General features: G+C 54.6%; 1 protein-coding gene across 9 annotated transcripts in view; it reads right to left on the bottom strand.

Moving 5' to 3' along the window:
- NCOR2 (nuclear receptor corepressor 2) overlaps positions 1-21536 on the bottom strand; it is a 160423-nt gene that overhangs the window by 16476 nt on the left and 122411 nt on the right. For all 9 annotated transcript variants that reach the window (XM_057422080.1, XM_057422085.1, XM_057422086.1 and 6 more), the window contains exons 19-30: positions 20649-21204; positions 15993-16113; positions 14879-15116; positions 10252-10407; positions 9541-9680; positions 9358-9463; positions 8561-8665; positions 7560-7663; positions 5178-5328; positions 1499-1651; positions 1028-1114; positions 353-630 (exon numbers count right to left, since the gene is read on the bottom strand). In XM_057422080.1, the coding sequence (XP_057278063.1) occupies positions 353-630; positions 1028-1114; positions 1499-1651; positions 5178-5328; positions 7560-7663; positions 8561-8665; positions 9358-9463; positions 9541-9680; positions 10252-10407; positions 14879-15116; positions 15993-16113; positions 20649-21204 (2195 nt within the window). The remainder of the gene's footprint in view (positions 1-352; positions 631-1027; positions 1115-1498; positions 1652-5177; positions 5329-7559; positions 7664-8560; positions 8666-9357; positions 9464-9540; positions 9681-10251; positions 10408-14878; positions 15117-15992; positions 16114-20648; positions 21205-21536) is intronic.

Raw genomic sequence — 21536 nt, 5'->3', positions numbered from 1 at the left:
AGGGCAATGAGTTGACTCTGGCCTTAAACAAATGCCAAAAGCATCCCCTTCCGTGTACCTATGTAGATAGAGCATTGCATTCTTAATGTGCCAGGGGGTGCTGAGCTCCCTTCCTGAGTTTTTTATTTATCTGCTAGGAAGGATCATAGGATGATCTGGATTGGAAGGGACCCCATCAAAGGATGTGGAAGAGCAACCTGTACCCAAGCAGAGACTCAGTTCTGACCAGTGATGCGTTTGCAACCCGAAGCCCTTGCAACTCCCTTTTGACCTTGGGAATGGTCCCCAGGGTCTGTGTGAGGACAGCAGCCTGAGCAGGACCAATCTCATCTGCTGCTTGCCCCATCCTCACCTGCGTGATGGAGCCTTCCTTCAGAGGTCTCGTCAGAGAGATGTCTGGTGTCCGCCTCAGCTCCTCCCGCGGTATCTCATGGATTGATCTTCCCGCTTCTTTCACTGTGGCCACCACGTCTTCATGGGCTGGTTTCATTTTCAGAGGTGTAAGGCCCTCGTGAGACCTGACCTTGTAGGCATCAGATAAGTCCCTCGGTGGAGTGTTTTCCCTCTTGAGCTGTTTGGCTTCTCTTCTGAGGTAGTCCTCATGAGCCTCCACGTAGGACCGAGGTATTCCTGCAACCCCCAAGCAGATGATGGATGCAGAGGGTGCTTCAGAGTTCAAGGGGGTTTCAAGTTAATGCATGTAACTCAGGGACTGGTACCCAACTGAGTACACAGAGCAGCTACATCACTGACGCAGCTGGACCACCTCACATCTACCACCGCTTTCCAGACCCATTCTGCACTAGTTTTAGACTGCCTTCATGCCAGTCACCCCTGACTTTGGTGAGATCTTAGGCTGCTAAAAGCTGAACAAGACTGAGAATCTCTGAGCTGAGAGTGCAGAGATGTGCAGCTGGACTTTGATGGGTCCAACCTTGTTTCCTCCTTGCCTGACAAGAGGCCAAGCATGTGAAATACCTCCCCACATTACCTCTGGCCATGGCCATCTTCTACTTGCAGGCTTTACCTTGTGTAATTGAGCCCCGCATGTGATGTTGCTCCTTTAGGTTATGGGGACTGTGTCGGTCCGGAGGGATTGCTCGACCCATGAGACCTAGAACAGATCCAAAGGAGAAAGCTGGGTTGATACAGGAGTTCACTGACAGCAAACATACAACAGTGTTACCAGGGACTCCTGGGACAACAAGGAAAACCATCAACAATCGCTAAATTATTTCTCTTTCAAAAAAATGTGATTCCCTTTTTTTATAGTCCTGACACTGGTCTGCCAGGGCAGGAACCAAAGGCAAACAGGCCAGTCTGTGCCCCTTGGTTTTCCATACTGGTCAGATGCTGTCCTGTTGGGATGTGCCGCAGGGTACCAGTGAACCACCGCCAAAATACAGACATGAGAAAGTGTATCATGTAGACAAGAGGCAAGATGGTGTCTCTGAGAGTCACTAACACAGCACGGGTGAAAGGTTCCACCCAGACCCACCTTCAATGTTGGCAGATAAGCTATCACGGGCTGATAAGCCCCTGCTGATCCTCCCCTCCATCATATCGTAGGTCCGCTTGGTTCCTGTGGTCTCATGCAAAGCTCCTGAGCTCCTGCTGTCTTCTTTGGGACACTGAGAAGCAGCAACCCCACCTGGGGAAGACAACACCAAGGCGCACCATCAGGAGCATGGAAATTCGGCACCAGCCATGGGAGGGTGTTCACTGCTGCTTGCGTGCGTTGCTGGAAGGTCAGATCCCATCCCAGCACACCAGCAATGCCAGAAACATCACACAAGGTTGGCTTCCAAGAAATTCAGCTGGTGTTTTCTCCCCTCCCTGCCTGTCTCAGACTCCAGATCTGTGCCTCCCGTGTGGGTAGGAGCATCCGCCCTGTTGCATCCTGCTCCCTCCATCCCTGGTGGGGAAGCAGCAGGACAGCCTGGAGCCAGCGTGGCGCTGGCGTGAGCAGCTGCGGTTCCACTGAACTCGGCCCTGTGGGTCGGGGGATCTTTATTTCTTTTTCCCCTGTTTGTTTTGGTTTTTGCTAGACACCTACTGTTTGGGATCCTGGCCAGCCTTCACATTCGCTGAGACACTCCCTGGGTGAGAAAATCAGGGAAAAGGGGGGAGAAGCAAAGCTGAGAATGATTCCTTTGAAACAGCAGTGAGTGCCCAAAAGAACTGGGAGAGACAGTGAGGACTGATGGAGCAAGCACTCGTGATGGGAGATCACCACCTACCTCTTCATCTGAACCTGGAGCAGATTCTTCTGCAAACAGCGGACAACTGACCTGAGCTACAGCCTCCACCACTCCCAGCACAGCCCTGCCCATGCCAGGCAGCATCTCGCCCACCCTGGGCCATAGGCATCCATCATGTGCAGCGAGCTGTGAATTTAAGCAGTTTCTGATCCAGCTGAATGCCTCCTGGTTATGTAATGAGCTCCAAGAGGGAATTTTGGCTTGGAAAGATAAAAAGCTCTGCCCATCATCCGTGGCCAGGCTGCCCCTGCCAAGGATTGCCAGTGCCTTGATCGTCCTCTCTGTGGGCAGAGAAGGTGGTTATACAATTAGAGAAAATGGGGAAGTTAAAAATACTCATCCCACTGTGGACGATCAGGAACAAAAGTCCTCCTTGGAAAACCAGGAATTAATAAAACGGGATTCTTACAACTTCACACCTGCTACTGGTTCCCGCAGCCAGCACCCACTCAATCCCGGAAGTGTTCGGGGCTGCAAGAGGGAGATCTGACCCTGAGCCTTCACTTCACATTCATTCTATAGGAGAAATCTGGGGGTGACACTGAGAACCAGCCAAGCACCCTGCGGCAGACACAGGGCGATGTGCCCGCACCCTGTCATCAAGGCACATCTGCTGCCAACAGCCCTTGTGCAGAAGGGGACGCGGTCCCTGCACCCTTTGTGCCACTGGGAAGCAGGGGGGGTGCGAGGGAGAAGAGACTAAACAGAAAGAAAATCACTCCGAGCCCACGTCCCTTGCCTTGCAGAAGCCATCAGCAATCATATGCAGAATGAGAATAACCAATCTAGCACAATTCAGCTTGCACATGCTACAGGATCTCGTCTCATTACAGCTCTTTTATTTTAAGCACCCTCATGACACTAAAGAATTTGCAATTTTTTTTCTGCTTGCCAAAATTCATAATCACCAACAATTTCAGTTTTCTTATCTAATTTTTGTTTAACTCTTCCTCACCGGGCTGTTTGGGGGAAGGAGAGAGGCAGCAGGGCTGGCAGAAGCACACAACATGACTCAGGATGCGATAAACGCTGTCAAGCATGTAAAAGGCTGCCTGTGGAGAGGAAGGAATTAATTCCTCGTGTGTGTCCAAAGCAGGTAGGATGAGGGCCATGGGTTCAGGCTGCGGATGAGGAGACTGGGGCTGACACTGACAAGTGCATGCAACGGGGAAGGGTTTGGTCTGCCCATAGCGGGATCCCAGCTCTGGGCACAGGGAGTCCTCACTGCTGGGAGCCTTCCCTGTCTCTCCCCTGATAGCACCACTTCTGAGATCAACCTCATTCGACTCCAAGCTCAGGCAGAGGAGTTTAAAATAGCTTCTTGCACAAACAAGTCCTGAAATGCTTCCTGCGTCCTCCCTGGTCCGAGCCCTGCCAACTGTCCCAAAGGGCGCCCAGACACAAGTCTTCACAGTGACACTTCTTATCTGGGCTAGAGTTGACAGTGAATGTGGGCAGGCATGGGACAAACTGGTTTCCATGTGGTGGGTGAGAGGCATGGCACAGAGCCCTGTCCTGAAAGGTCCCTGTGGTCCCAGGGCACACTCAGAAGGGGCATCAGCCAAAGCTTGTGAGTTGTCCCCAGTGGTCTGACCCGAACCCTCTGCTTCTGGCCTTGGATGAAACAAGCCTGTAATGAAACCAGCTGCCTGCGCCTGTGGGCAAGAGGAAAAGGTCTCCTGCTGGACAGCCTCTGCCTGCAGGACTGACCACAGGGCCTAACAGGGATGCTCTGCCCCAGGGAGGGATGCAGCCATGCTGGGGAGGGAGGCAAAGGGTTCAGGCAGCACAGCAGCTGACCAGAGATACCTGCTGAGGCAGGCGAGCACAGCAGAGGTTAGGATCGGTTCCTCAGTCACCTCCACATTCAGTTGAGAGGTGACACAGGAGGACAGCCATCCCTGTGCACACCAGAGCACATGCCAGTATTCTACCCCAAGATGACATGGGGTTGCAGTGTCTGTAACTCAGCTCTTCCCAACCCCAGCCATGGGCAAGGAGGAGGCCAGCTCCACGCCAGTGATGCCCCATGCAGCACACAGCGAAGGACAAGCACACAGGAGTTGTTTCCAGCTTCACTAGAGAGGAACATCTGCTTATCTCTGATGGAGCTGCTGGGACACATGGAGCAGCTTTGATGGGCAGTGCTGTGATCAGATGAGCAGGCACAGAGGAGGCAGGAGCAGCTGGTGAGTGCGGCTGATACCACTAATGCAGCCAGGCACCAAGGCAGCCCATTACCGTGCAGCAGGGCTGAGAGCTGCAACATGGCTTTTAGGTCTCTCCTGAGCCCCCTCAAGAGCAGCCCAGCATCAGGCTCAGTTGCAGGGTCTGCCTTGCTATAGTCTACTCCCCTGCTGGGCAGGGTCAGCCTGTAACAAGTGACACTGTCTGTGAGAGGCCCAGGAGGATTTCTGCAGGGCATCCCCACACTGGGAAAGCTGTGCCCAAGATGTTGCAGAGGAGAATCTGATGTGTGAATAAACCTTTATGCCAGACTACCCGACTTGCCTCCAAGTTGCAGGTTCTTGAGTCCCATATTGGCATAAGAGCTTGGGGATGGTTTCCTAATGTTTTTGCAGAGTCTCCCACAGAAGGTGCTAGGGATGAAGGCAATACCTTCCCATCTGGTCCTCCCCTCTCTCCCAGTCCTCAAAACCAATGCAAACCAGAGACATCGCGCCCCTGCTGGCCAGCAAAGCCACCTCCAAGGCAAGATAACCACATGGGACAGAAGGAAACCCAGCCAGGCCATAGACAGGAGGGGTGGGAAGGGACAGAAACGATGCTGGAAGCAAAGACGCGAGGCTGGCATGTTGCACTTTGTCAGCCTTTCCTCAAATAGCTCCCAACTCCCAGCCACGGCAGCACAAACCCCTGGCGCCTGCCCTAAAAAGGCAGAGGATTACGACTTACCCTCGAAGGACAGCACGTGGCCCTTCTTCCCTTCGTAGATGACATGTCCTTTGGGCACAGCATCCTCTCTTGCCTTCTCTGCTCTGCTGGGGCTGTCTTCTCCGATTATCCTGGTAATGGTTCCTTTGTAGAGCACTTCTGCCGGGGTGCCCTTGGAAAGCCACCAAGATCCATATTTAACAGTGTCACAAGCAATTAAGCAAGCGCGCGCGCAGGGACAGGCTGTTCCCCGCGGGAGGCTGAGTGGAGGGCGAGCGCGCCCAGCCTCCGCTTCCTGGCACAGCCAACAGCGAGGGACCTGCAGCTTAATTATTGATGAGGATGATAACGAGGAGCGGTAAAGAGGTACGTGATCTGTGCGAGGCTGCTGGGAAGAGGCAGGGGGGCTGAGGACAGCACAGACCTCCAAAACAGCAGCTCTTTTCACTATGCGTGGTTTGGAGTAAGCTACCTGCATCGCTTCCACCCTTGGGTCTGGGGAGACAGGGCAGCTCCTGGGGACACCCTGGTGACAAAAAGGACTGCTCAAGTGTTAGGGTCTTTCCTATTTGCAACCTGTTTTTCCTACTACAGCCTACTTCCCCAACCTGGTAAAGGAGACACGGAGATGTCCTGCCTGCCCAGGGCACATCTGCTGGCAGCAGGAGTGACCTTCAGAGCGCTGCCTGCACACGGGAGCTGGTGCTGGCAGCACGCCTGCGTGAGATGACAGGCATCAGCGAGAGCAGTCCTGGAGCAGGTCCGGGACAAAACCTGCCGGCTGGCTCTCCAGCAGAAACAGCTCCTTACACAAACTGGTGTGAACCGAAACCTCTCCTTCCCTGGAGGCACACACAGACACGGCTCACAGACACCTGCCCCCCCTTTAATGCCCTTCAAAGCACTCAGAACTAGATGCCCTTGAAGCCATTGCTGGTGATAACACCCCTCTGCCATCACCTGCTGGTGTGAACCCTCAACAGCCACTGTAGGGTGATGGGCCCACACCCCATTGCAGGGAAGGCATAGCCATGCTGTCAGAGAGAAGCTTTTGACTGCTCATTTAACCCCACCAAGCCCCAGGACTGATACTTATGGGAAGCCTCAGGGAAGGGATATCCCAGCCAGCTTTGCTGGTGCTTCCAGGTTGTGCCAGTGCAGGCTACTCCCCCACCCCATCTTGGAGATGCTGCTGGTACCAAGCCCTAGAGCACCAGCAGTTCCAAAACCCTGCCAGAGCTACCAGGACATGCCAGCATCCAGGTTCAATGCTCTGATAGTTCACCCTTGCAGCACATCCGGTAACGGCTGTCCCAGCTGGCTCTCCCAGCCCCAGGTAAGTCATCTTCCTTCCGTGGACGTGCTCAGAGGGGATTTGAAAGCAAGTGATGACAGATGGCTTCAGAGCAGAAAGCATATATTCAAGATCTGCTTTCCGTGAACTGGATGACTAATCTGAGATCAAATATCAGCTCTGGGAGCTCCTGCCGGAACAGGGGGCTCCTTCTCCCCAATGGGAGCAGAGGGATGCAGGCTGCGGGGCCAGCAGGAGAGGCAGGTAATGCCCTGGGTCTGGGCTTGGTACCTTAATCCCAAGCCAGACAAAAGGAATCTAGATGGATTAATTAGCTGGATGCAAAACAGCGTCTCAACAAACTGCTCATCTCCTGAACTCTGGCACGTGGTGCTCAAGAGCCTTCCTGCCCACCCACTGCTGCCCATAGCTGCTGCAGGGGCATATGAGAGGATGAAGCACAGTGTTTGCTCTGATGGATTATTTACAGCCCCCGAGGAGCTGCTCCTGGCAGCTGCTGATGCAGGGCACCAGGCAAGTGAAGCCTTTGCTCTGGGCCAGGATTCAGGATCATGTCCCCAGGGCCCAAGGGAACACGGCCACCCTCCTTGAAGGAGACAGGCAGAAATCTCAGCGTGAGTGGCTTTAAATATCTGAGTGATGGCCAGATAAAATCCCCACAGGAAAAGGATTTTTTCTGTTGTTAATGCTCTCCTCTCTGTTACCGTGTGAGCAATAACTCACACTGCAAAACGCTACCTCCCGCTTGCCAGCTGCTCTTCCGAAGATGGATGGTGCAGATTAAGGCCAAACTATCTTCCTGCTCAAGAGAGCCTCTGGGCAGGACCTTCAGTGCAGCATGCTCAGCCCTGGCAGGAGACCTCTCTACCTTACATGCACCTTGGATTCTCCTCCTCTGCTCTGCCTGGTCTGATCCTCCACCCATGTCCTCCTTCATTCAGCTCCACTTCCTTGCACTGGCAAGATCTGTGCTGCTCAGCCCTGTGCCACGCACTCAGTGCACCCCACAAACCCCAATCCCCGTGTGCAGCACAACCTGCAGCCACCAGCACCCAGAAAGCAGAACCCACCAGAGACAAGGGACCTACATGTGTGATGGACCCTCGGTAGGTGATGGGTGACTCCGGAGGGGGTCTGGATGTTGGTGTTCCCTTGGTGATGCTCCCTCCTGAGGCAGAGCTGAGGGAAGTACCTGTAAAATACAAAGGCAGTGAGCTGGGGGCTGGATTTGCTGTTCAGCACAAGAACTGCGGGGCTCAGACAACAGACTAAGTGCAGGATTCAACCCAGTCTAAGTGAGCTGAGGTTCTGGAGGGAAAGCTCTCCAAGGAATGCCAGTGTTAAATCCCACGCCTTGCAGAGCCCTTTCCACCCCATTCCCCAAGGGACCCAGCCCTGCAAGCATAGGCTGGGAGGTAGGAAAAATGGGCATTTTGAGACTATCAGCTCCCTGCTGCCTCTGTGGAGGGGCCAGGCAGATTTATGAGCCTGGGAGAAAGCACAGCCTGTCTCAGCCTGCCCTGATGGGATCAGAGCAGATCTCCAGCGAGATGAGGCTTGGGGTGGTTTGAGTTCATTTGCGTGGATCCGTCCTGGGCTGGAGGCAGCCCCACTGCACTGAGGCTTCTGACTGCCGTAGTTGTGCGGCTCACAAATCAGAATCTGCACTTAAAAGCAACACCTTTGCACTTATTTTCTTCTGCCTAGCTAACGGGGAAAGAAACATGGGAGGGATGTATTTAAACAAAATGTGGTCCCTGCCCAGCTGCAGCAGCACCAGTGAAGAGCCTGAAAAAAATTAATGGGATTTAAGCATGTCTTGCTTTGTCTTAAGCAACAGATTTGTGGGTTGAACGTGAAACCTCCACCAGGATCAGTGCCCAAGAGCCTGATCTGGGGAAGATCTGTACAAACCCCTCTGCCACAATGCTGGAGAGAAAGAGTGAAGGGACCCCTCCTGCTGTGCACAGCCCCAGAAATCAAACCTGAAAGCACAGGGCAACTGCAGCCAGCGTGATGCTCACCAGGCTTGGCAGTGCCAGCATCCCTCCCATCCCACTTCTCGCGCTTCCCGCTCCCGGATCCTCACCCCGCAGGATGGAGCCCTCCTGGGACGGCTGCAGAACCAGACTTTCCGGCTGGCTGGCCTGGCTTCTAGGAGAAAGTTGTTCCTGCTTTACTCCAGGAAAAGGCACTGGAAAACAATAAGCATGTATCAGGGTAGGTGCAGGGCAGAGGATCACAGTCCTCCGCTGCTCCAGGCATCTGTGCCAGCCCTGCACTGGTAACTCCTGCCATCACCACCACTTTGGAATGGGCTTCACCAAGGATGCAGCAATAGGCTGAATACACAACTACTGATAAGCAAAGCCAGATCCTTCACCTTGGCAAAGGCACTGCCTGGTGCTGCCAGCGCCAGGACCAGAGCTGACACTGAAAACCCAGTAGTGGTTTATAACAGGGCCATGTGCACAGTGGGGAATAGGGCCTGTATCCCTCCTCCCTCACACTTAGTCCTTCACTCATCCCCTCCTGCTGTTAAACACTTCCAAATCTGCAGACTAAACACTTTCTTTGTTCACTTCAGGCCATTTACTCTTTATCTTACTGGACTGGGGAGCAGCAATATATTTCCTTCCTTCGATCACAGTATTAGCTGGAGGGTATTTATAGGCTGGGATGTGTCCCTGGCTGAGTTGCTGCTTTCCTATACCGCACAAATTTAGCTCCCTGTGTCTCTGCTTTCCTGAGGGACTAATCCTTTCATCCTCTTAGCAGGTCTCTCTGCACTTCATTGCTGTGTCCTGTGCTCTTCTTTCCTGCATGCTGCTGGCAAGTTCGCTTCCCAGGGCTCTCCAAGAAACCACTCACCTCCCAGTCCCTTACCCAGTTTCTTGGGATCCATGGTCAGTGGCAGGCCCATGGTGATCGAGCCAACAGGGACCTTGGCGTGCTCGGAGCTGTAGGGTGCATGGAGCTGGATGGGCATGCCCTGCAGAGCGACAGAAGAGGTCAGGAGCTGCTGCCATCCCTGCAAGGCATCTCCACCACTCACACGCAATGCCCTACCTGGGAAATGGATCCAACGGGTCTCTCCAGCACAGAGGGGTGCTTGGTGGAGGAGATGAGGGGAGGAGGGTTGGAGATGCTTGCTAGTCTCTGCAGCCCTGAGCGAGAGCTCTCATGCAGGTTTAGTGGGATGGGGTGTCCTGTGTGGAAAACACAAGTGTTAGCAAGAAAGAGGGCAGGCAGAACGGCTGCAGCTATCAGAGAGGAAAGGGGCGAGGGAAGGAGCAGGGGCTGGATGTGATGAACTGGCTGGCTGTGAGCCTGCGCTGGGATCCAAGTCACACGATCGTTTTGGAAAGGACTGGAATAGTTTCAGTTACTGCCTTGTCCCCTGTGCAGCCAGAGGATGTGCTGCGCCTGACCCGTCTGCCCTCCAGCCAGAGCAGGACAGTGCAGCGAGGGGTGAAACCTGCCTGACCCTGCGCAAAAGCAGCGTGCGGAGCACCCACAAACCAACCACATCCCTAAACCTGCCCTGGTCACAGCTGGGAGACCTGACTGGCACCCTCAGACCGCTGCATTAGCAGCGAGGGAGCTCCATGCCAGGCCAAAGCAAGGCACTGGCAGGTTTCTGATGAACCCTCTTCTCTTACCCCCGATAAAAGCTGCACTGGTTTAAGATCAGCAGCTGTGATAGTGGCTGCAACCTCCACCCTCAGCCCCAGGGGAGGACAGAGGGCACGCACTACACAGTCAGTGGCTGTTACTTGCCTGGTGGGTTGTACTGAAACAAGTGGGGCTCTGCCTGGGGAGAGGTTTTGATCACATCCCGGGAGTAGGACAGGACGGGCGGCCAGCACGAGGCAGCCATCGGCTCCACACTCAGCTTCTGAGCCTCTGCGATGGAGGAGAAATGCACAGACTTTTCTGCAAGGGAAACAGAAAGCGAACAGCTTGCTCAGCAACCCCATGGGCAAGCATTCCCTGCAGTCAGGGAAGCCACAGCCAGCATCCAACATGGGAAATGGCTTCAGTTCAGTCTGAGCTGGCCATGAGGGCTGAAACCACCAACCAAGCTAAACAAAAGCCTCAGTGTCATTGCCTGGATTTGATAGCATTTATTTTACTGAGATGCTTAAATCCCAGTGGGGAGGGCAGATGTCCAAGTTGGTGATTCTGCTGGTGCTCACTGCCAGCCTGGACCTCCATGGACATCACACCCAGGAGAGACTATATTCCGCATGCAACCAGTCACTGGGATGAGCCCAACATCCAGCTCCTCGCCAGGGCATGGTCACATGCAAGCCACCCCCCTGGGCAGCCTGCACCTGGGCCCACAGGTCTGCATCAACCACCAAGGCAGGGCTGGAGGGATTAGTGAGGATCCTGCCACTCCCTTCATGATGCTAAAACCAAAAGGCACCAGTGCTGGTGTGGGATACCTGGCAGGCACCTGCACACAGCCAGGCACAGGGTGCCTGGGGAGCCCCAGTCCACTGCCAGGGACCACAACACACTGGGAACAAGCTCATCCCCACATCACATCACGATGCAAAAGCTCAGCTGCTCTTAAAGGATGGCTGCTGGCTATAAATCATTTGTAAGCTGCAGGAAGTGATCAGAAATAATGGCATCAGCGTCTTGGACAGCAAGGGGATAATGGGCTGATGTTCTCTGAACACCTGGGACAACCACACTGTACAAGACTGCCAAAGGCAAACAGAGATCAAGATGGGCTCTGCAGGATGACCAGATGCTCTGTGGGGAGCAGGCAGCTTGAGGGTCCTCTGCAAGGCACCGGGGTGAGGGGCAGGAAAGCTTCCTGAAATTATATGGCTTAGGATATACCGGATGCCAGGCTGGGTTCACCCTGGCAATGAAAAGGCTGAACAGAGGCCAAGAAGTACTTAATAATGGAAGAGCTGTGCTGGGGATGCCCAAGCCCTGCCATGCTCTGCAGGGTGCTGGGGAAAAGAGGGCTTCATCTGCACCAGCTCCATCCCAAGTACATCCTCATGCTTTATTGAGCAGACAGATGAGACAGCCTTTTCTGGATGGATTAGAAGCACGTTTGGTGGGATCTGTTTGTAGTCGATAACCACTTAATTCTGCACTGCCCTTCTTGCCCAGATCCACCTGTGTAACGTCTGCATCGACCAGAAATTAGAAACTGGGCAGTAAACAATAGCAATCACAAATGAAGCCAGCCTTTAACCATCAATTTTTGATAAAAATAGATGCCTCAATCCTGCTAAGCCTAATAATAGGGCAAGTAGATTATCAGAGGCCCAATTTAATGAGGCTTTACTGCATTACCGTTATTAACGCTCGGTGTGCTCAGAAGCTGAGAGATTATTCTTGTCCCCTTCACTGAGAGAAGAAATCCATTATCAGCACACAAAGGTGTCCAGGCACTCACACCTCTGCAGCCTGGCAGGGCTGGACCTTGGCTGCAGCCTCTTCTCTCCCCACGTTGGATCCTAGCGAGGATCCTTTCATCCTGCCAGTATGGGGGAATAGAGGCACGTCCTCCAGACTGACACAGACTCCCTGGCACATCCACGCTCCCTGGTTTTCCCCCCTTCAGCTCAGCCTCACTCACCCCTGCACAAACAGCACTGGGATGTCCCGGCTGAAGATGCTCTCCGATGCCAAGGCCCTGTCAGCCAAGGCTACGTGCACACTGGATGGCTCTTGGAGAGCCCCATTCTCCTCCCTTCCCCACGGGAGCCATCCCCTCCCCTGCATGCCTCTCTCCAGCCTGTGAAATGTGTCCAGTTCCTAATTGCCCCCGCATTAGAGGGTGGCTATAACTCAGCCAGCTTTTGATAAAATAGCACTTACAGGGAGAAGAGAGAGTTCCTATTACCGTTTATCAAGCCCCTGGAATGGGAGCGAAGGAGTCAGAGTTTATATGATCCGTCATCCAAATTAATGCTCTTGGCTCCCCGTCGCCCACAAAGGCCAGATGAAACACGACAAAATCAACACAAAACATACCGCTGCCTTTCAAACCGCCGATAACCAAAGATATGCCCCACGGCGGCTCGGCAAAGGGAAAAGGGATCCGGCTGCCTGCGGGTGAGATCCAGGCAGGGCTGCCTCTGCCTGGCCCTGCGATTAGCAGCTCATCTTGGGAGGAGGAGAGGGCAGTGCTCAGGAAGGTACGGCTGGGGCTGGCTGCCCTCCAAGCCGATAGAGCCCCAGCCAGCGGCTGCGAGGCAGCCAACGCCTCGGCCAGGATGTGTGCAAGACTTGGCTTTGAAGCGGATCCAGAGCGGTGAGGAGGATGTTGATCTCTGGAGCAGTTGCAAGAGTTCAAGCTCTCCTATTGAGCAGGGGAGGAACGGGAGTACCTGCTCCGGGGGAGCTGACCCCTTGCTAGCAGGCAGCAAGGGGCTGCTCTCCTGAAGGCTTTGCCTGTTTAACATGAGGTGGTGTGGCTGCATGATGTCCGCAGTCTGGATGCTTGCCACTTCACTGGGACGCCTCAGAGAGCAGGGGAGGGAAGGGACATACACAGATTTGCCAGGACTATCTGGCCATCTCCCCTCTGATCCTTGATCCACAGCTGGGATGTGCTCCAAGAAGCTGAGACAGCACTGAGCAACTCCTGAACTGAAATCAGGGCTTCAGGGGATTTGATTTCTCTCCTTGAGGTGATTCATCACAGACCTGCTCATTTTCAAACGGGAGATGCACTCCCATCACAGAGAAGAGCAGCCTAAGATTCGCTAGGGTCCACATGTAACCCAGACCTGCTGTGGTACCCAGCACACGTGCACAGCTATGCAGGGTTTGGACATCACAGAGCTGGAGCCCAAGACCTGCTGAAATGTTTGCAGGGGTACAGGGAGGAAGAATTAGTTTCATTAACATGCACAATTCAGAGGACTACAGAGGTATGAGAGAATAAAATGTTTCAAGCCAATGGTGCTTTGCAGACAACAAAGCCATAAAAAAATCCACCCAGACAATCAGACCCTTGCATATAATAATAGTGCCAAAAGGTTGCAGAATGACATGGTTCATTTCCAAGCCTTAAACCCTGCCTTGTACCTAACACACACACAGAGATTTGCCTCATCTCCTCATCATCCTGCAATCAGGAGGAAGCTGCAGCACTGGGACACCAACAATGCTGACTAGCTGCTGCCAGGGGAGAAGAGCTGGAGGGGAACTGTTCCATGTGGGTAGCAAACCCAAGCACAGCAGGTTGAGATCAGCTGGAGGTGGGACTTCATGGGTGGCAACACCAGGACTCAGTGGAAACTCCCTTTCTTGCCAGGTGAGCAAGCACCTCTCTTCCTTATATGCAAAACATCCTGGAGGTGTGATGCACACATGGCAATATTTATTGTTTAAAAAACCCCATTTGGTCAAGTGCCAGCAAGCAACTCTTCTGGCAAGCATGTCACTGTGCAGAGGGACAGGACAGCTTGGGGAATAAATACCTGGGCCTGGACACTGCAGAGCAGGCTGCTGTGATCCTGCCTGCCTGAGGGTGAACTAGTGCAGCATGCAGCAATCTTCCAGCAAAGATCACAGCCCAGGTCCAGTGCAGATCTGCCTCATCACTGCAGTATTATCCACCTTCCATCTCCATGTATTACAGCTGCATCCATCCCCATGCAGGATCCAGCACTGGGGGGTATTGCACCCCACCCTGCCCAACTTCCCTGCTCCTCTGATCATGCTACTGGTGACAGCATCTCCACACACAACTGAACCACAGGCTGGCTATGAGGGGCAGGGACAGAGAGTCTGAACTAGAACAGACTCTGATGCTCAGATTAAAAACACATTTAGAGGATGGTCTCATTAGGACTTCCCGTCTCTCCCTAACCTTGATCCCCAGGTGCTCAAGCTAATAATGCTTCAGATGCTCTACGGTGGGAAACTCTGAATTGCTCATTAGGCAGCCAAACCACATCAGAGCTATTCCGGGGAGAAAGCACTGGGAATCTTTACAGGAACCTTTGGACTCCGAGTCACAGTATTAGCATTGATTTTAAATGAAATAATGGTCCCCACTGAGCATTAAAAGCATTCTTTATAGAAAGCCAGCAAGGTAGAAAAGAGCCATTGTACCCAGAACCCTGGCATGCCTCCAGGCCCCTCTGCTCTCAAGTGAATGGCAGAGCCGCTAATAAAGGCAATCTTCACCTCCTCAGCGCTCGACACTAGCCCCGTGTTTGCTGTAGGCTCAGTGAGACATCATGTACTGTCTAATGAACATGGGAAATTAGCCATGCCTCTCTCGTCCTGCTTCAAGATGCTATTAAAGAGCTTTCAAGGCTTGAAGCAAGCTTTCACCTAAGAGGAGGAGAGCTGCTGGCTGCGCACAGCTGCACACGCTGGGTGCTGCTGTGCGGATGAACGTGCACATCTCCCTTACCTTCCTTGTCACCAACAGCGGGGCTCCTGCTCTTTCCCCTGGGACTGCTGCTTGGCTGCTGCGGCTCCTTCTCAGCCTGCTGCTGCTGGGACTGGGAGAGCTTGCTCGGGGGTACGTCCTCACGGGCAGACTCGTGGGCTTTTGTGATCTGCTGCTGGTAGAGGGCCAAGGCATGGGGAGGCACCTGAGGCTTCACACTTCCACTCTGCAGTATCCCCTCCGAGAAACCCTCGGAAATCTGCAAAGCAATACGAATTGGTGACACTTGGCACGTGCTGCTGACACCCATAGCAGTCCTGGAGACATCAAGGTGTCATGAGAAGCACCTGCCCCACACTAGCACTTCAAGTCTTACCAGCCCAACAAACAGGGCTTCAGAGCTCACCAGCCATCACATAAGCGTATAAGCTCTGTGCTGGTGATGCTACAAGAGAGGCTCACACTTCCCATGTTTAAAACCTCTGATCTATAGTTAAGTGCTTGCAGCTTTTGCCAGATGTTACACTACAGCAGCCACATCTTAAGCTTTAACATGGGAAACTGGAAGAGCATCAGGAATGGATCCTCCCCGAGTGCTCAGAACCCAGATCTCCTCCCTGCCCACCCCGTGCTGTTGCTCCTCTGGTGTAGACCCTGGGGATACCGGGGTGCTTTTGTCACAGCCTAAGCAGAGCCTCTGGATGAGGAAGAGCGTAAACACTTCTTAGGCGGTTTCCTTCAAGCACACGAGATGAAGAGAAGCAGAGGGAAGGTGCACCCTTGCTTTTTAAAGCAACGGGAGGCAGCAGTCATATGGCAATGAGAAGCTTTTTCTGGCCAGACCTCCCACGACTTTCTGATCAAAGAGCTCAAGGGACATCCAAATGCTGCTGGCAGAGCTGCTCCAGCAACTGGGAACACACTCGGCACAGAGAGCACCTTGCCTGCTAGGGAGCTCACCCTGCCCAGAGGCACGGCTCTGTGCAGACTATGAGCTTGGCCATCCACAGGGATGAGCGTGTCCTTCCAACCCTGCCACACACCATGCAGGCAACACAGCCTGATGGAAGAGCACGCAGGAGGCACACACAGCCACTGTGCTCCCAGTCCCAGCCCTCTCTAATGGGGTACTCACAATGGGAGGGATGGCAGCAGCACGCTGCTTCAGCTGCTTCAGGTCCAGTGGCTTCTGTGGCGAGGAGTTCAGCCTGGCATCGCTGGCAGTGTTGAGCAGGCTGGGCCGGGGGGACAGCAACCTGGACACAAAACATGCACGTCAACCAGGCAGTGCACATGTCCCATTGGTTCCCCATGCCCTGCACCCCTCTGTTTCATGCTGCTTAGCCTAAAGGACACCCTTTTCATCAGAGAGGAATGTGCTGGACCACTGCTCGCTGCTGGGCTCCTGCAGGATGATCTGCCATGCTACCCAAAGCCTGTGGGGACCCACTGCTGCTATGGAGGTGTCTCAACTTCAACCTTGGTGGGCTGCAGTGTCCCCAGGTCATTTTGGTCTATGAGGGCAACACAGCCTGGCCCGGGTAGCACCCGGGGCAGCTGTGCTTTGGGATGACAAGTCTGAGAGGAAGCAGAGCATGGGATCCTGCTTTCCAAAGACAACCCATGTGGGGCTCTGTGCTCAAGTAAGATCACTACATCTGGCTCATCCCCAGTGCTGACTATTTCTATCAAATCTGCTTCTGTCCACAGTAAACCCAAAGGAGAGCTGGAGCCTGGAGTTACAGAGTAGTAAGGCAACCAGTTCAGATTTCACATATGGGCATCACGCTACCTCGCTGGAGCTCACACGTGGTGCTTTCCCAGCACTCAGGATCAGCCTCGGGCTCCTCTTCAAGGACTATCTTTTAACACAGTGCTAAAACCTGGGCAACCAACCACATGCACATGACTGGGGTGCTCAGATCACTTGAAAGATGAGAGGCTGGATTTGGATGGGATTTGATGCTCAGCCCAGTGGCTCTACAGCCCTGCACCCTCACTACTTGCTCTTTCCCTTGGCTATCTGAGTTGCCTCAAACACTCAGCCAGCCGCGCTGAGCCCCTCTGCAAACAGTGTGAGCATCTCCACAGTGTCACTGAAATGGGGTAAGGATGAAGGTGTGTGAAACCCATGGGTCAAACCCTCAGTGTGCCCAGCTCCTGAGCTCACACTGAGACCCCAGGGACCACGTCTCCCCAGACCAACTCTGCTCTCCCTCCCTCCTGTTTGTTGAAGCCAGTTCATAGTTTTCAAGCTTTACAGCTTGATTTGTTTATTTTAGCTGTTATTTCACTGCTCTCTTCAGCCTATAAATTTCAAGGTCATTCCATGCTCACCCTTGGATGAATAAACAAGTGTGGCGGGGCCATGTGCAGGGAATAAACTCATCACGGTGCGGGGACTGCCCCCAGCCCGTGCTCTGCACAGTGGCCAGCATTGGAGGGGACTCACCTCCAGATTGAGACCAGGGTGCTCTCATTAGGCACCCAGGGCAGACCAGGCAAAAGACAGCAAATCTGAGCTGCCCCCCAAATAACTGCACTGATAAATGCAACATGGGTGCTGTGAAGCCATGCTGTGGGGGACACAGGGCTCCCCAAAGTCTGCTGAGGCACATGGCTGGGGACAATGGCACTTGGCACTTGCTCCTGAGACATTTGCTCCATGCTGAGCTGTTGCTCACAGGAGGTGACCGACCCAGGAGTGCTGGCCCAGCTCCACGTCCCTGTCACTGCTGGCCCAGGACAGATGTGCTCAGCACTGCTCTGCTCACAGCAGTTCTTGCAGGATATGTAGCTGAACAGCTTGATGCTCCAGAGCTGGACAAGCAGGCTCCCACCAGCCCCCAACAGAGCAACCACCCCAGCAGCAGCTCTGTGCATTCATAGTGCTTACAGAGATGCATTTAAGCACACTTAAGATCATCAGGTTTTCTAAAGCCCTCCAGGATCCTGAGCTTAGGAAGCCAGGGTAAGTATCAAGCTCATCAATATGCAAATTGCATAATTTAGTACGTCCCTCCCAGCAGATCCTGCGCTGCACGCAGGGCTGTCTGTTGGGTACTTTGCTCTGGGAGTCACCAGATGAACAATCCTCATCACCTCACATCCACCTGATGACAGCCCGGGGGCCTTCCAGACCCAATGGGTGAGCATGGGTGATAGCAGTGGGAGGGACGGGAAAAGGATTTGAGCAGGAAAGGGCTGGCACATGGCTGAGCCTTTGCAGTGTGGAAACAGACCCTCCAAGGCACAAAGCTTTGGGGGTGACCAGGACACTGCGTTCCCACACCTCCTTCACCCTCCACCACGGACAAGCTTCACTGCCAGACAAGCCAACACACTGACACATGGCCTGAACACAATTCCTTGCACAAACAGCGGTTGTGCAAAGGTAACAGCTACCAGATTTCCCCAATGGGCTCCCCCAATCCAGGGCCACAGCACCAACATGATGCTTGCCCAGCAGAGCCCTTGTACCTATGGCTATGCCAGTGACCAGGACATATAGTGCAAGGGTGGCTTTGTGCCACACTTGGTGGCTTGATGCTCACAGGCAGGCATCTCCTATGTGCACTTCAGGTCTGCAGTGGTTGACCATGCAGGGCCTCCCTCATGTGTCCCCATCTGGTGTGGCCCCCTGCAGAACAGCAGTACCGACAGCACCAGCAGCAGCCCTCGCGCAGCACGCTGCACAGAACCACAGTTAATCAGCTGCCTTCCCCAGCTTTGACGAGTTAAGGCTCTGCCTCCTTACCTTGGACTTGTCTTTGCCAGCGTGAACTGCAGGACTCAAGCAAGGCTGCCCCAACATCACACGCCAACCCTGCACCTTCCCCTCTCACCGCAGGGACAACCCCAGCCACCCTCTGTCCCCTGCTGGGAGATGCTGTGGACAGCTTGATGCCTTCACCAGCGCGGGGAAGCGCTCCCACGCCGTGCCGGCGCGCGGTGGGCGGGCGAGCATCGGGTGATGCGGTGATGGGGCGGCTCACGTGGCATCCCGGCAGCCTGGTCCTGCTCCGTGCGAGTCACACTGCAGCAGCGGGGCTGCGGTACCCGCCTGCGAGCCCTCAGCTGGGGAGAACATCACTGGGAGCATCAGAACCAGCACTGGTGTGAGCTGCAGCATTCCCGTGCCGCCTGGCTCTGCCATCACTCGTGCTCCATCGCCACGCCGGGTAAGAGGAGTGGCCTGGGAGCTGTGGGATGCCTGTTTAATGTTTAACACTCCTGGAAGCTGGTAACTGTTTGACAAGCGAGATAGGCGCTGACTCAGCGAGGAGCTGGGGATGAAAAAGTCGTTCCCAAGACCTGCTCCTTTGCTGCTGGGAAGTCGGTACAAGCTGCTGCTGTCCTGGTTTTGGCTGGGTTAATGTTAAACTCAAGGAGCACAGCCCCGCTGGCCTCACTCTCCCTTTGCTAGGAGGCTTTCTCCCGTCTGGGAAGGAGGAGAGGGCGGGGAGGGGTGGTGCTGGACTCTGTCCACCGCTGGAGAGGAGCACTGCAGCCAAGAGGCCCCAGCCCTGCCATGGGGCCCAGGCCAGCAGCACCCGCACCGCCCCTCAGCATCATCAGTGCTGCTTCCAGCTGCTCAGCAGCGAGGGGCTGCTCATTCAGGGCAGCGTGGAGGATGTTGCTGCACAAGGAGGACTCACCCACTGGCTCCCACATCAATCACAAGGAAAGCATGGAGAACATTAAGAGTGGTGGAGATGCACGATGGCTCCCAACTGCCTCATCCTGCTGCTTTGCTCCGCTGGTTTTCCAAACAGCCCCATCCACAGCACTGAGTACAACCCACCTAGCCTGGCAGCACCCCTCTCACCAATAAAATGCCCCCTGCAAGCCCATGGGAGGGATGTGGAATGCCAGTCTCCAGTCCCAGCCCAGCTCTGAGGCAGGGAGGGACTTTTCCCTGTGTTCAATGGCAAACTCAGGAGTCCCATCTGGCCCAGGAGCCAGCACAGATGGAAGCCGGAGCCATTACAAAAATCAGATATATGTATTCATATATATTCTATAAAACCAGGAAATCTTCCTCCTATTTATGAGGCTCTGGGTGGGGAGAGCTCTGTGGGAAAAGCCAGAAGAGAAGAACGCTTCTCCAAGGAGGAGGCCAGTGTTTCACCTCCTTGCCCCAAGAGAAATCCATGAAGGGTCAGAATCACCCTTGGCTGCTGGCTCCAGGGGTGGATGAAGGGCTCAGGACTGCAGCGGCTCAGGTGAATACCTGGAGGCACAGTCCCAGGAAAGCTCACACAGCCCACACCATTCTCCTCCCTTTATGGCCAGGACAGATAATTCCCCCCTACAGATCCAAACAGCATCTCCACCAAGGGAGCAGCTCACCCCCTCTCTGCACTGGGAACATGTCCCTGACGTGACTTCTCTCCTGCCAGCACCGACTCAGAAACCATTCCCAACCCTGGATGCTGGCAAACCAGCCCGTGCTCTGCACAACTGCCGTCCCCAAGGGCACGTCCTGCTCCATTGCGTCACCCAGACGGGCTGCCACCAGCCCTGCACCCAACAGCAGCCCGCGGCCATTGCCCAGGAGTACCCGTACGCTGGGACATCGCACTGCCCGTTGTGTAACGGCCCCTTTGGAAGTGATAGCCAAAGGGTCACAACCACGTAGGGCAGAGCCAGGCCTGTCCCTTTGGCTGTGGGAGCCCCTCAACAGTGATATTCCCAAGCTCAGGAGCGTGCATGTGGACAGTGCAGCACGTACAGAGATACTCCTCTGGCCCTGGGCCATGCACTTGCCCACCTCTCTCCCCAGTCCTACCTGCTCTTGTCCACAGCATCCTGCTCGTCCATCTCATCCGCGCTGCAGGTCGCGCTGGAATCGCTGTCGGGGTTCACCCCGGAGCCTTTACTGCCTTTATGGCTCTCCTTCTTCTCGGCCTTGGGTGTCCCCTCCGTCCCTGCTGTCCCTGCGCCACTGACGCTGCTTTCTGCCTTCTTGTCATTCCCCTTGTCCTTCTCCTGGCTGTCTTCGCTCTCCTCCTTCTTCACCTCGCTCTTGCAGGGCTCTTCGCTCACCTTCTCCTCCGGCTCCTCCGTTTTCACCACGTCCACCACCAGGTCCTCCTGCACCTTCTCCTCGCTGCTGGGTGGCTCGGGAGCTGCCTCCGGCTGCGGGCTGGCAGCAGGAGCCGGGTTGGCAGCGGGAGCTGGGGGAGCGTCGGGGGGTGTTGGAGCCTCTTCCCACTTGACTGCCGGTTCTGTGCCGGAGTCACCTCCCGGCCCGGGTGGTGCCTTGGCCCCGTTTTCGCCTCCTTCTTTGGCTTCAGGCCTCGGCGAGGGAATGCTCTCGGTGTCGGAGCTGTTATTTACTGCAGCTGAGAAAAGGGAAGAAATAAAAATAAGGATCAGCCCAAGATTCTTGCTTCCCATATCGCTGCCTCCACCCCCTCCCTTGGGAGGAGAACGCCCTCGTTCCTCCGAGGAGGAGACGATCCCAGGGCTGGGAGAGCTGCGCCGGGATCCCCGGATCCAGAGCCTACGAAGCAAAGGGATGCTCTGGGGGCCTCTTCGCTTGCCCAGCACAACTGCTGTTAACCCTCACCCAAACACAAACCCACACGCCCAAAAGCCTGGAGATGGAGCAACTGGGAAGCTGGATTTTAATGGAAAACCCTGGCTGCTGGCTGGATTTGCAGGACAGGACCTG

This window comes from Pezoporus wallicus, unplaced genomic scaffold, assembly GCF_028554395.1.
Source record: "Pezoporus wallicus isolate ANWC-B61680 ecotype Strahan unplaced genomic scaffold, APGP_CSIRO_Pwel_v1 contig_12728, whole genome shotgun sequence".
Lineage (NCBI taxonomy): Eukaryota > Metazoa > Chordata > Aves > Psittaciformes > Psittacidae > Pezoporus > Pezoporus wallicus.
The sequence above is the reverse complement of the archived record's forward strand: the minus strand, read 5'-3'. Positions and strand labels throughout refer to the sequence as shown.